This window comes from Eurosta solidaginis, chromosome 2, assembly GCF_040869045.1.
Source record: "Eurosta solidaginis isolate ZX-2024a chromosome 2, ASM4086904v1, whole genome shotgun sequence".
Taxonomy (NCBI): domain Eukaryota; kingdom Metazoa; phylum Arthropoda; class Insecta; order Diptera; family Tephritidae; genus Eurosta; species Eurosta solidaginis.
In genome coordinates this window covers 135,971,549-135,986,507 of record NC_090320.1, presented here as the reverse complement: position 1 = coordinate 135,986,507, position 14,959 = coordinate 135,971,549, and the positions used below count along the sequence as shown (strand labels likewise).

Below are 14,959 nucleotides of genomic sequence, written 5' to 3'. Positions count from 1 at the left end.
TGCAAAGTCGTATCTTTGCCTATTATGTTGCAGCTCTTGAACTGTAGCAAGTGCGTTGGGCAAATGAACTGGATTTACAGAAAACAACATTTCACAAAGTGGACGTCTTACACCAGATATAAAAACTCTAAGTGCATTTTCCCTAGCTCTTTGATTAAAGGCATTTGTTAAAAGCTCATTGCAACTATAAGTCATTATATTTTTGTTTAAAATTAAAGTTAACTGTTTATCAACTACATCATAATTCTCATCAATGGTTAGCCTACCTTGCCTAAGTGTTTTTAACTCACTTTCTAATATGTGTAATGGTCGTTTATCAGCTTACAGCTGATCTAATCTAGAAATTATTGCCTGTAAATTAAGCGGGGTATTAAAGGCACTTAAATTTTCATTGGCAGGAGAGGTAATCTTATTGCGAAGAATGCCCATTGCAATATAATAAGCCTCTGAGCCTTCATTATAATAAATAATTGCAAATTTTGACGCTTCCCTCCATGCAGGGTATTCAGTAATATTGCCCTTAAATTCACGTAAAGATTTGATAAGACTCAGATCACTATGAGTGTTCTGAATTCCAGGAACTATACTAACCGGTGAATGTATTTAAATTTTCGGTGGACTTAAATTTTGAAGAGCAAAGCTCAATTCCTGAAACTGATTATTTATTTCATTTTTAGCAGTTCCTACTGCTGCTTCCACTAAATTCAGTACAGTATTTCGGTCAACCATGGTTAGATTACAACAAAAGAAAAAAAAGATTGAATAACAAACGTTTTGAAAAACCAAATAAGGTATGATAGTATATATAAGTAACTAGTGATAAATTGATTTGACTTAAATAAAAATTTTTAGTGGTAAATTTAAATATATTCAATTACATATATTAAAATAAATACTTATCAATTTGAATATTATATATTGTAACGAATTTAGGGAAATTCCGCTTATTTGCAATCTTCTACTAACGTTGGTATCGCTAAACTGTTGAATAAATAACTCCAATATTCAATAATGCAAAATGGTCTTTATTAGACTATTTTGAAAATACTTCACAAGTACACTTACACTTCGCAACTGATAGCGTGCTTAAATCAAACTGATTGCTCATGACTCAGCTGGTGCTGCTTTTATACTCTTCGGTTTCCTCGTTCACATATTTCTAGGCGTTTCTCCTTCTAGAATTTACTAGCTCGCTGAAGATTGCATACGTTTGAGAGTATCTCAGAAATATGCATGTGTATGTGTGAGAACTACTTTGCTGATGATGGCATACCTTTGTGAGTATCTCTCCGCTACTGTACGTACATATGTGTAGACATAATGATTGATTTGTTTATGTAGATACAAGTTACTGCTGAGTATCGGCTTAGAGATGATAGTAAGTTTGATCGTGCCGATCAGAAAAATTTCCTGATCTAAACGCCGCTAGCATCTCCAAATGAACCACACTTCTATTTCGTGGTTTCCCAATGGTTTGTATGCGGTAGATGATATAACTGATCTTCTTCACAACTTTGTAACAGCCTTCCCAACCGCACCAAAATTTGTATGGAACACCTTTCCGCCGGTGAGGGTTGTATAGCAGTACCAAATCTCCCTCCCGGAAACCTTCCGAATTATTTTTCTTGTCGTACCTGTGTTTCATCATAGTACTTATTATCCTGATTCGTTCCCTCGCACTCTGTTGTTTGGCCAATGAACTACTTCGCAGAGCTTGCGCTTGACGGATTGGCTTCTCATAATCAGTATCGTTCCCACGTTTCACAATAGTAGTGCGCCCTGGCTTGAAGCTACCCTCGCATTCATTCTGGGAAATACTTTCCTTCGTTTTTTGGCGTCCATTTGGTTTTGTCGATGCCAGTGTTTCTCTCGCAGGTACTTTTGATTTCGCTTTATTTGGCCCATTCGATCCATCAACCTTTACCTTTGACTTTCGTGGTCTTTGTCGAGTCTTCTCCGCCAGTACTCGATTACTACTGAACCCTTTATCCAAACTGAAGTTAAGTGGCATATCCTGGTTTTTATAACGCATAACCCTTCTCAGCATATCGATCTTGATATCATGGTCAACTAAGAAGTCCACTCCCAATATGACTTCATCAACAATCTCCGCCACAACAAATTTGTATAGAACCATGACCTTCCCAATTAAGACTTCACAGACCACTTTTCCCCGGACTTGGTTATACTCGCCGTACGCAACCTTGCTCCAGGTAAGGGCTTTACTCTTGTTGACTAAATCAGATCGAATCAAAGAATGAGAAGCACCCGTATCCACAGTCAGTACACGTTCTTTGCTATCCACATTCCCTCTGACGATGAGACTGCTTGATTTCCTTCCAATTTGCGACACAGATATTACAGGACATTCAATAGCTAGATCTAGCTCACGATCTCTACATCTTACTCACTCTTGCTCATCGCCTCCAGATTTGTTATTAAAACAACCCATGCTGTTGAAACCACTAGGATCAAGATCGCAATGACGTGCAATGTGACCGGGCTTCCCGCATTTGAAGCATTTAATAACACTTTCACTCCGCTTTTGCGATCCTTTCAGCGCCTCCAATATTGTGTTCACCCAGTCTGCCCTTTCTACCTCCACACGGCGTGCTTTGGACGCTGGCTTACACAGAAGTGATGTTGTTTCCTGAATCAGAGCATGTGATACCGTTTCAGCAAATGTTGGGTTTGGGTTCGCATATGTAGCTCGTTTCGTTTCGACATCCCCTATTCCATTTATAAAGCTCTGACTTTTAACCCTCTCGGTGTATTCCACGGGTGTGTCTGCATTTGCGAGATGAGCCAATCTTTCAACATCGGTCGCAAACTCATGAAAAGTCTCTTTCGCTTCTTGGTAACGGTTTTGCAACTCAATTAGGTATATCTGTTTTCTATGCTCACTTCCATAACGTCTCTTGACAGCGGCCATCAATGCTTCATAACTGTTCCGTTCGTACTCTCGAATCGTCTGTAAGATTTCCGCTGCAGGCCTTTTCAATGCCACGAACAGAGCGGCAACTTTATCTTCAGCATTCCAGTTGTTCACTGCTGACGTCTTCTCAAATTGGAGCTTAAATACCTGGAAAGGAACAGAACCCTCAAACGTTGGGGATTTTATCTTCAGAGTAGACGTTGAAGTGATTGGACGGTTCAACTCCTGAATCCGATCTATCAAAGCATCCATCTCGACCTCCATTTTATCTTGTCTTTCACTAAAAACCTCCAGCTGCGATGAGTATTTTGTTTCCTGTGCCTCCAGCTGCGAGGATATGTGATCCTCTTGTGCTTTCGACTGCTCAGCCTACTGAAATGTCATATATGTCTTCTGTTCTTCCAGTTGTGATGCCATATATGTCTTCTGTTCTTCCAGTTGGGATGACATATGCGACGACATTTCTGAAATTCGTGCCTCCTGTGCTTCCATCTTGGATGTTATACGGTTCTCCTACGATTCCAGTTGAGATGACACTGTCAATTTTTGAGCAGATATTGCAGCCAAAATCGTATTCAAGTCTGTGCTCGTAACTGTCTGCGATGTCTCGTTTTTCTCTTCAATTTTCTCGTCACCATCAGAATGAAAGACATCATTGTCCACATTAATTCATTCCGACTCGATAGCCTCTCGAAGTCGTGCCTGAAGTTCAAGTTTATTGCCGGTTGTATTCAATCCACGGCTCTCTAAATCATTTTTCAGTTGCTGGATCCCCAATTCACTCAACTTTGCCATGTCCAAGTTGTATTCGCAATCTTCGGAATTTATTCAACAATTCCTCTTCTGACACCAATTGTAACGAATTTAGGGAAATTGCGCTTATTTGCAACCTTCTACTAACGTTCGTATCGCTAAACTGTTGAATATATAACTCCAATATTTAATAATGCAAAATGGTTCTTATTAGACTACTTTGAAAATACTTCACAAGTACACTTATACTTCGTAACTGATAGCATGCTTAAATCAAAATGATTGCTTATGCCTCAGCTGGTGCTGCTTTTATACTCTTCGGTTTCCTCGTTCACATAATTCTAGGCGTTTCTTCTTCTAGAATTTACTAGTTCGCCGAAGATTGCATACTTTTGTGAGTAGCTCAGAAATATGCATGTGTATATGTGAGAACTACTTTGCTGAAGATTGCATACTTTTGGGAGTATCTCTCCGCTGCTGTATGTAAATATGTGTAGGCATAATGATTGATTTGTTTATGTAGATACAAGTTACTGCTTAGTATCGGCTTAGAGATGATAGCATGCCTTAGTGTTTCTATTCGTAATATTCTTCAAAATTTGAATAAAATTAAAAAAAAATTAAAAAAGTGTCACCAACTTTCACATTTTTATTTAAATTTCTTTGTTTTCAAAACTTCTTTTTTGTTGAATTTAACTTCAAAAAGTTTGCATTACATCACAATAAAATTCCTTATATTTTCCATCTAAGTATAAAATATTTGTTCATTTCTTTTATTTTTCATTTCCTTGTTTTAAATTTTTTCATTTTAAAATTCAATTTAAATTTAAAATTCATAAATTTTTTTATATTAAAATCCAAAGCTATTTAAGCTATTCACACAACCAAGGATCTTTAATCCTTTTATGGAGAATCGTTTTCTTATTTTATATTGATTTTTTCACACAATATTTTTCAAACCCGAATCTTATATTAGGCTTCTTGTTTTGCTCTTTAATTAATTTCTTTTTCACATTTACATTTATAAAGTTTTTTTCCTTTTGTTCTTTATTAATATTTTCTTTTACACAAATTTTTTATATTTTCTTTGTGCTTTTACTAGGATCGCTTTATTCCAATTACTTGTACACAAAACGTTTTTATTCTTTTATAAGGATTTTTTATCTCTTTATAGGGATCCTTTGCAAACAAAATTATTAAACTTTAATCCTCTTATAAGGATATCATATCGTATTTTTAAACTTTTTTCGTTGGGCGCCAATAAATAAAATAAAAATAAATGTAAGGCGCGATAACCTCCGAAAATATCTAAGGCCGAGCTTCTCTTCCAATTTGCGTCGTGCTCCTCTTGATTTTTCCCTACAAATTGGCCGGACGGGACCTACATGTTTTATGCCGACTCCGAACGGCATCTGCAAGGCAGATGAGTTTTCACTGAGAGCTTTTCATGGCAGAAATACAATCGGAGAGCTTGCCAGACACTGCCAATAAGAAAAATGTAATTTTCTTTTTAATTTATTTAAACATTTCAATATTACAAATATTTGAAAGAAAACTTCACAACACAAATTCATTTCTCCTTTTATACAATTTTTTGGAAATATTTTCTTCACAAAAAGTGTTAACTACGGTTATTCCCAAAAGCTATTCAAGTATTTTTTTAAATTATTTCATAAAGTATTATTTCAAGTAATCGAACAGCATCAGATAAACTAATCTTATCTTAACTGATGTAACTGAACTAGCTGCGTTTGCTCGGAAAGATAACCATTCGCTAAAATCTAATAAATTTATATTTTGATAACAACCAGAATGCATAGCCCAATCTAAACGCATTTGCGCAGGGAGCTTTTGAATCAAATCTTCTCAAATCATGGGGTTATTTAAATGTGATTGTTGCTGCCAGGTTTTTTACTTCAAGTGAAAATGTTATAAATGTTTCCAGCTTGTTGGCATCTACGTCCGACAACGAACGGACCTTTTCCAACAAGCTGTTTATCACGCGCTCGGGTCTGCCAAAGATTGTGCGTAGTGAGGAAATAACGTCAGGCACTCGTGCTGGAATACAAAGTTGGCTCCACACATAGTCAAACGCTTTACCTTTAAGAGGGCGCTGGAGTCGAAGGAAATTGTCATATTCGGTGAAACCGCATATTCGAGTTGAATTTTCGTACCTGCTGATAAACAGTGGCCACACCTCTGGCTGGTCACTGAACTGTGACAATTCTTTTGGTAAAACCTGTCTTGCTCGTATTTACCTAGTTGACAAACCGTAATTTAGTTGCCGCCCCGTTACACCTTGGTCGTTGTTCGTGGAACTACCGCGGAAGCCGTCACAACCACCACCGTCTTGCTCTTGCCTGTAAAATTATATAGATTATAAGTTGTGCATATATAGGCACCCATATTTAGTCGACCTTGCATGCCACCCATTGTGTGCGGAATTGGCTCATTAGTGTTATCTTGTGTTTGGAGTATGTCTCTATTTGCAGTTGTTAAACCGCCCTGAAATGGAACGTTGTTCCTGACCGTAGTCACCTTATGCTCGCTTGGCAAAAACAAATTGCTTTGCGCTCTTATGTCTTTATATTGCGCATACTTATTACCTTGTGTGCTCGTAATCAGCGTATCGTATACGCTCGTGGTTGGCAAAAGGAAATTGCTTTATACTTTCATGGGATTGTACTGTGTGCCCGTGGTCAGCGTATTGACGGTGTCATACACGCTCGTGGTTGGCAAATGAAAACTGTTATAAATAGTACCAACGAGGAAAACTGACCTTTTTCACTCAACTCCGCATATTTATTTCACGAAAAAATAGATTTTTTATTCCAAATTATAGCCTACGGCGCTTTTTATTTTTTTACATAATTTACGTTTATTTTATAAAAATTTAAAGTTTGGAATAAAAAAATGCGCGAGTAATCTTCTCTTCTCTTCCCTACACCGCGAATCTTGCAGCCGCTGTTCACTTTCCGACTCACATTTTACCTCGTGGAAGCCAACACGATGTGCCTTACGCATTTCTTCTTGTTGGTAACCACCTACGGGTAACGATAAATACAAAAAATGTAATTTTCTTTTTAATTTATTTAAACAATTCAATATTACAAAATCGCGCGGTTTTTAATTAAAAAATTTCCCCTGCTGTGCTTTTGTTTAACAAATAAAAAAAAAAACTTTTTTTTAATTTTCTATTATAAAAATGAAAATTTTTAATAAAAAAATGTGCGCTAATTTCTGCTTTTGGATTCTGAATCTTGACGAAAATACGCGTCTTTGGATACCACTTTCGACAAGTTTGACGCGAATTTCAGGTGCAAAACTTAAGTTGTAATATCACCAAATTTCGGAATTTAAAAGCTTTTTTCTCATAAACTAAGAGTTTCATAGAGTTCCGAATGATATTTTTGCGATTTTCAGGACCCCCTCTACCCATAAAAAAAAAGTGTCAGGGTGTGGGTGTTTCCCGCGTTGGGCTTTGAGCGCACCTTGTACCTCTCGATTGTGGCAGCAGGGAGCAAAGGGCCCAAAGCCGGAGCCTCCTAAGGTACACACTGAAAAAGAAATAAAGAAAGAAAAGAAAAACAATTAGTATGGGCATAAAAACGTAAGTCTGACCAAAACACTTATATATATTTTTTTTTGATGGTTAACTAAACCATCAAGATTACAAAAACCACATGAACATATTTTTATTTCGCCTGCGTAGATCTCGTGGCAGATACAAAATTTTTGTTTTCCGCTTTCAGAGTCGTCATCATTGGTCCAAAGCGTATCTTTTGACACCCCGCCAGATATTTTTGGACGCGGTTAGCTTTAGCCCTTTGGTCTTGGGTCAAATTTTGGGAGCTCCTGCGCCTGGCTGCCATAAGCACGAAGGTGGCTTTTACACAGCCAGTCCTGAGGCAGATAACAATGCGTTGTGGCAGCACAAAGCCTCACTGTCTCCTTTTTTTTTTTGCTCACAAGCACTAAATAACTAATAAAATAATAAAAAAGAACCACCACAATTAATTTCGTATAATAATGTATAAAGATATAAACAAACAGAAATGTCAAAATAAGGCAGAGCAACAAAACCCCCAAAAAGGGAAATTGTAAAAGCTCTGTATGGAAGGTTGCCAGATGGCCATGAATGGTGGTGAAAATATGAAAAAGGACAGAGATAGGGTGTTAGTGGTTGCGGTTGATTTCGGAGAATGACAATAGGAAACGGCATAGCAAAACGGTGTTTCTTATTGATCGCGCTTATATATATATAGGGGTAACTATAGGCAAAGAAATTAATTGTGTTACATAGAGTGCCAACAGTCATTAGTGCGCGGATCTGCATCGCAAAAAAAATATATTGTTTGTTCAAATAATAGTGTAAAGAAGTTTCCCGGTGCGCGCCCTAATTTAAAGAAAAAGAATCTGATTCGTGTTGTAGAGGTACGAAGTGTTTACAAAAAAAAGAAAATAAGAATCCGGAGGCGCGTTGCGCGCAAAATGTTATACGTCATATAATCAAACGAGGAGGACACCATTTTCAACATACACCACAATTCTATAAATGCCGGAAATTCTTGGAAAGTGCGGAAGAGGATAAGTTCCAAAAAAGTGATGCGGTCTATGTAACCTGGTGAGTCAAGAAGTCCCTAATAGCCTTTTTTTTTTGCGGATAGGTATATAAGCTTTTGCGCCACCTTGGGGTTCACGTTACCTCAACCGTGACTACGGTCACCAATATTCTCCAGTAGTGGAAATCCCCACTCTCCTCTTTTTCTTTCGTGTAAATATGTCTTCAATAACATTCTTGTATCTTCGAGACCTGTAAAACATTTTTTCTTGGGATAAATTCGTTACAACTTTTATCTTTTGTAAACACCCTGCTTGAATTGGTGCTAAATAACATGTATTTGGTGGAGACTGATTTGGATGACGTGTATTTGGTGGTAATAGATGTTGTTGAAACGGGTAGCATATATATAAAGGGAAATTTTCCAGCGCCTTGCCCCAGCGTTTGGTTGTCGCAGAAGGTGTTCCCACTGGAGGAACGAATGTAGTTAGCAGAGTTGAAATGGCTGGTGGCTTCCGCGCCTACTTTTTTAGCTGGTTGTAAGACCATTATTCTAATACCCATAAATCGTTGGATTGGACGTTATCCACGTTGTCTCATGCCACAAGTGAAACTATGAGTGATGCAAAGCAAATCAAGGTACATGCGTGGGAATATGTATTCATTGAAAAAATATGTGCCTGTCGCAAGAGGAAGTGGGTTTTTTAAAGAAACAAATATTTGGATGCGCTTTGTGTTTACTTTTGGGCTACCCCACCTGTATTGATGTCCTTTCTGAGTCATGGTAACTCAACTAAGTTGAATGAAAACCCTATTGTAATGGAGATGCAATCAGCGTATTTTGAACATGAAAATGGCGTAAAAATTATAATGATTAAAATCAGCAGCCAATTTTTCGTTTATAGAGTGTCAACTTGAATGTGAAAAAGGTATGAAATATAAGCTTAGATTAGAGTTGCTGCATATATATTCGGTTGCATTTGGGCTAAAATTCATTTGTGGTACCACAGAACATTTTAGACTCTCTGAATCAAACTTTTTTAATAAAGATTTTGTGTACCAGTGATATATATTTAAATTTTTTTAGGGCGATTTGGTATGTCTTGAAGGTCCTGTTGGCGGTGGCAAAAGTATTTTAATCGAAGCTATAGTGGCAAGTGTGAATTGTACATCGGGTACAGTATGCGTGCACGAGCTGTCTTCAGGTATTCAATACTAACTTCGATTTGGTTTCCGCAATTTATTTCATGTTTCTCGATTCAGGTTTCGGTTATGTGCCACAAACGCCTTGGCTACAGCGCGGCACAATACGCGACAACATCAGTTGGGGGAATGTTTTCGATGAACAACAATACAGAGCCGTCTTATATGCATGTGAGTTGACTGAAGGCTTGGAATTGCTGGGCACTTGTAGCTATCATAATAAAAAAAGTATGTCGATTAGAATAAATTGTTTGAACTACTACTACTTATAAATTTTATTCAAAAACGCCATATCTCAGAATTTGTTTCATATGAAAATGTATTTCATTCGCGCTCAGATAAGGGTTTTGATACAAATTCTGAGCATTTTTAAAACAAATTCTCAGATATAGTTTTATTGAATAAAATTTATAAGTAGTAGTAGTTCAAACAATTAATGAAATAAGACGTATTTATACCTTTCATGAAAATGAAATGGTATATTAATTTCGTCACGAAACCCAAAATTGTAAGTCTTTAAAGGAAAATAGATAGACCCACCATTAAGTATATCGAAATAATCAGAATGAAGAGCTGAGTTGATTTAGCCATGTCCGTCTGTCTGTCTGTCCGTCTGTCAGTTTGTATGTAAACTAGTCCCTCAATTTTTGAGATATCTTGATAAAATTTGGTGAGCGGGTCTATTTGGGTGTCGGATTAGACATTTGTCGGAACCGGCCGGATCGGACCACTATAGCATATATCGTCCATACAACCGATTTTTCAGAAAAAGAGGATTTTTGTCATATCTTACTCAATTTAACAGATTGAAGCTTCAAACTTCACCATATAATTTCGTATATTGCACATATTGTAGCCTGAAAAAATTGATGAGATCGGTCGTATATATAGTATATATCCCCCACAACCGATTGTTCAGATAAGAAACCTTTCGTAATTACTGCCCTATTTCAAGAGCTAGAGGCTTCAAATTTCAAAGAATGCTTACGTATATAGCATATATTGTTGTCTGAAAAAATCATAGAGATCGGTTGTATATATAATATATATCTCATATAACCGATTGTTCAGATAAGAAACTTTTCGCAATTTCTACCCCTTTTTTACGGCTAGAAGCTTCAAAATTCATCAAATTTCATCAAATAGTTACGTTTACGTCATATATTTTTGAAATACGTGTTCGTAGTCATAGTTTTTACATGCAGACCACAAAAAACGTGAAGCTTTGCATTCTCACACAAAGTACCTTCCTATTTTTTATTTTATATTTATCTTAAAAATCGTTTAGGTGTGTAGATCTGTTCACTATATATTTCTTATCTTATACATCCGATTATTTGGAGATTACGAACGGGATAAGATTATTGTTCAGCCCCATTCATGAAAGGTATGAACTCTTGGGCACAGCCGAAGACAGTCCCGTCCTTACTTGTTTTTTTTTTAATTTTCTGATACCATGTTTACACGAAAATAGCGACCGACGTATTAGAACACGTTTTTAGTTAGAACCAATACAGAAAACATTTCGGGATGGTTTGAAAATTTGTGTATTAATGAGTTTATTCGAAATCAGGTGGTCATGTAAACATTTTCATTACTTCCACTACTTCAACAGTGTGCTACAGTCCAATTTAGATTACTTTAACTTACATATCTGTATATTTTACTTGCGAACCAAACTTATGTTTAATTATTAGAGTAATATCGATCAAGTTTTTTGGACTTTATGAAATTTGTTGGACTGAATACCTTTTTCTTAAGCTTAGTTTTACTTTCAAAAAAGTTGAATCGAATTTTTAATACTCATACCTTCGTCGACGTCACTGTCCTAGAAGCTCTTGGTGTAGCTCCGAAGACTTTCCAACGGATGCTTCTGTCGAGCTATACTTCCGAGCTACACCAGAGAAGCACCTTGAAACGTTAGGGAGTGACTATTCGGCCAAGGATGCCGCCCTCGAAATCATAAGCAGTCTAAGTGGATGTCATTGCGACATGGGTATCGTATAATCCTCGGCGCATCTACATAATTGAAATTTTACAAAGACCCTGGATCAAATTTTTAATTGTAGACCAAAGTTTGCAGACGTTTGTGTTCACAACATTGATTTCAATAGTCTTCGTTAAATCAAAACGATATTTTAGAATGAAAGTTGAAAGATGTGAACTGTTGTTTTCCGGCCTTATGTTATAAGAGATCATTATGGATGACCGCGTAGCTTCAGTTTTCGTACTAGTTCGACTGTCCACCACGGCGGCGCATATCTCTAATGTGGATACAATATTTGAACCGTTTATTGAAATTGGCACAAGTACATTTTCGAAATCATTGAACTTATTGCAATTTTGGTAAGCTACAGTTATTTCCATTCAAGCAAGCATTCTTAAAACCGTATTCGAAAAAATTTAACTAAATCATTGGCAAAAATATGAAATTCCTTTTTTAGCTTTTTTTGTTAATAATAATACTGATATATGAGTCCAGTTGATAATAAAATAATCGTAAAATTGAACATGTTTATAATCCAGACTGAACTCTACATAGAGTAACCTACCTCTACCGGTTGTTTATAATCAATCTAAATAATTCGATACATAGAAAAGTGTACTTGTGACACTCTGCAAAGAAACGGTTCATCTATATAGTTATGCACTATTATTAAAAATACTAAATGCTAAATATAATGTGTTTTTAAACAAAAAAAGCTAAAGCTTTAAGGCAACTTTTCAATCGTTTTATTCACTTTCTTTCATAACAACATAACATAACAGCATAAACATTTCATACATTTAGTAATTTTTTAAATTAATTCGTTCTTCAATTTCATAAAATATAAGGCAATTTACGGATCCCATCTTTTTTAAATTTTTTCAAAACCACCAATTTCATAAAAAACAACCGTTTAAACATATCATTCTTCTAGTAGAAATTAAAATTAATTTGTACTTCAATTTCCTAACATATAAAGCAATTTAAAATGAAAGACAGTGTTTTATGCACACGTTTTTAAGATTAATAAACATCAAACATTTTGATAATGAACATACACCTGCGAACAGAAAAATAACAGTCTCAATTCTAAATAAATTTCGTCAGTTAAATACTTTTTTTATTTCCGATACTACACGAAAAAACTTCCATGATTTTTTTTAACTGAAGCTATGAAAAACAGTATCGAAAGCGTTTTCGAAAAACGCAAAAATTTACCGAAATTTTGAACTTCTTATTTATGGTTCTATGCATTTTTGGAGTATACAATTTTGTAGCAAAATCAATTTTAGTATAACAAAGGACATGCATGCTATAGGTCTCTAAAAATTTTCGTTGATTTTTGAAGTTTTTTGAAGGGTGTTTGAGATTTTCTTCTATACAAATTGTGAAACAGTTTTTTTATGAAAGAAAATTTTAAAGACTTCGGTAAAAAAAATACTCAAAAATCAATGCGAAATAAAAATAAAACTTGTACTTTGTTATACTAAAATTGACTGGGCTACGAAACTGTATACTCAAAAAAGTTCTAAGAACCCCAAATAAAAAGTTCAAATTTATGTAAAATTTTCCAAAATTTTTGAAAACGTTTTTGAGATGGGTTTGCAAAGTTCATAGAAGCTTTTTCTTGAAATATCGGAAATAAAAAAGAAGTATTTAAGTGACGAAATTTGTTGAAAATTGACACTGCTATTTTTCTCTTCACAGGTTTATGTTTATCGCAAGTATTAAAAATTCGATTCAACTTTTTTGATTCCGATATTTCAAGAAAAAGCTTCTATGAACTTTGCAAACCCATCTCAAAAACGTTTTCAAAAATTTGGGAAAATTTTACCTAAATTTGAACTTTTTATTTGGGGTTCTTAGAACTTTTTTGAGTATAGAGTTGCGTAGCCCAGTCAATTTTAGTATAACAAAGTACAAGTTTTATTTTTATTTCGCATTGATTTTTGAGTATTTTTTTTACCGAAAGGTCTTTAAAATTTTCTTTCATAAAAAAACTGTTTCACAATTTGTATAGAAGAAAATCTCAAACACCCTTCAAAAAACTTCAAAAATCAACGAGAATTTTTAGAGACCTATAGCATGCATGTCCTTTGTTATACTAAAATTGATTTTGCTACAAAATTGTATACTCCAAAAATGCATAGAACCATAAATAAGAAGTTCAAAATTTCGGTAAATTTTTGCGTTTTTCGAAAACGCTTTCGATACTGTTTTTCATAGCGTCAGTTTAAAAAAATCATGGAAGTTTTTTCGTGTAGTATCGGAAATAAAAAAAGTATTTAACTGACGAAATTTATTAAGAATTGAGACTGCTATTTTTCTGTTCGCAGGTGTATGTTCATTATCAAAATGTTTGATGTTTATTAATCTTAAAAACGTGTGCATAAAACACTGTCTTTCATTTTAAATTGCTTTATATGTTAGGAAATTGAAGTACAAATTAATTTTAATTTCTACTAGAAGTATGATATGTTTAAACGGTTGTTTTTTATGAAATTGGTGGTTTTGAAAAAATTTAAAAAAGATAGGATCCGTAAATTGCCTTATATTTTATGAAATTGAAGAACGAATTAATTTAAAAAATTACTAAATGTATGAAATGTTTATGCTGTTATGTTATGTTGTTATGAAAGAAAGTGAATAAAACGATTGAAAAGTTGCCTTAAAGTTTTAGCTTTTTTTTGTTTAAAAACACATTCTATTTAGCATTTAGTATTTTTAATAATAGTGCATAACTATACAGATGAACCGTTTCTTTGCAGAGTGTCACAAGTACACTTTTCTATGTATCGAATTATTTAGATTGATTATAAACAACCGGTAGAGGTAGGTTACTCTATGTAGAGTTCAGTCTGGATTATAAACATGTTCAATTTTACGATTATTTTATTATCAACTGGACTCATATATCAGTATTATTATTAACAAAAAAACTAAAAAAGAAATTTCATATTTTTGCCAATGATTTAGTTAAATTTTTTCGAATACGGTTTTAAGAATGCTTGCTTGAATGGAAATAACTGTAGCTTACCAAAATTGCAATAAGTTCAATGATTTCGAAAATGTACTTGTGCCAATTTCAATAAACGGTTCAAATATTGTATCCACATTAGAGATATGCGCCGCCGTGGTGGACAGTCGAACTAGTACGAAAACTGAAGCTACGCGGTCATCCATAATGAGCTCTTATAACATAAGGCCGGAAAACAACAGTTCACATCTTTCAACTTTCATTCTAAAATATCGTTTTGATTTAACGAAGACTATTGAAATCAATGTTGTGAACACAAACGTCTGCAAACTTTGGTCTACATTTTAAAAATTTGATCCAGGGTCATTGTAAAATTTTAATTATGTAGATGCGCCGAGGATTATACGATACCCATGTCGCAATGACATTCACTTAGACTGCTTATGACTTCGAGGGTGGCATCCTTGGCCGAATAGTCACTCCCTAACGTTTCAAGGTGCTTCTCTGGTGTAGCTCGGAAGTATAGCTCGACAGAAGCATCCG

At 35.0% G+C, this 14,959-nt stretch overlaps 1 protein-coding gene across 11 annotated transcripts in view; it reads left to right on the top strand.

The window, feature by feature from the left end:
* Positions 1–14,959, top strand: part of LOC137240246 (vacuolar protein sorting-associated protein 37C-like) — a 48,724-nt gene that overhangs the window by 12,294 nt on the left and 21,471 nt on the right. For 9 of the 11 annotated variants that reach the window (XM_067766266.1, XM_067766265.1, XM_067766264.1 and 6 more), the window contains exons 3-4: positions 9,337–9,454; positions 9,513–9,623. In XM_067766266.1, the coding sequence (XP_067622367.1) occupies positions 9,522–9,623 (102 nt within the window). In that variant the 5' untranslated portion in view covers positions 9,337–9,454; positions 9,513–9,521. Of the gene's footprint in view, positions 1–7,841; positions 8,313–9,130; positions 9,179–9,336; positions 9,455–9,512; positions 9,624–14,959 lie in introns of those variants that run through there. The other 2 variants (XM_067766259.1, XM_067766257.1) reach the window with 2 other exon arrangements.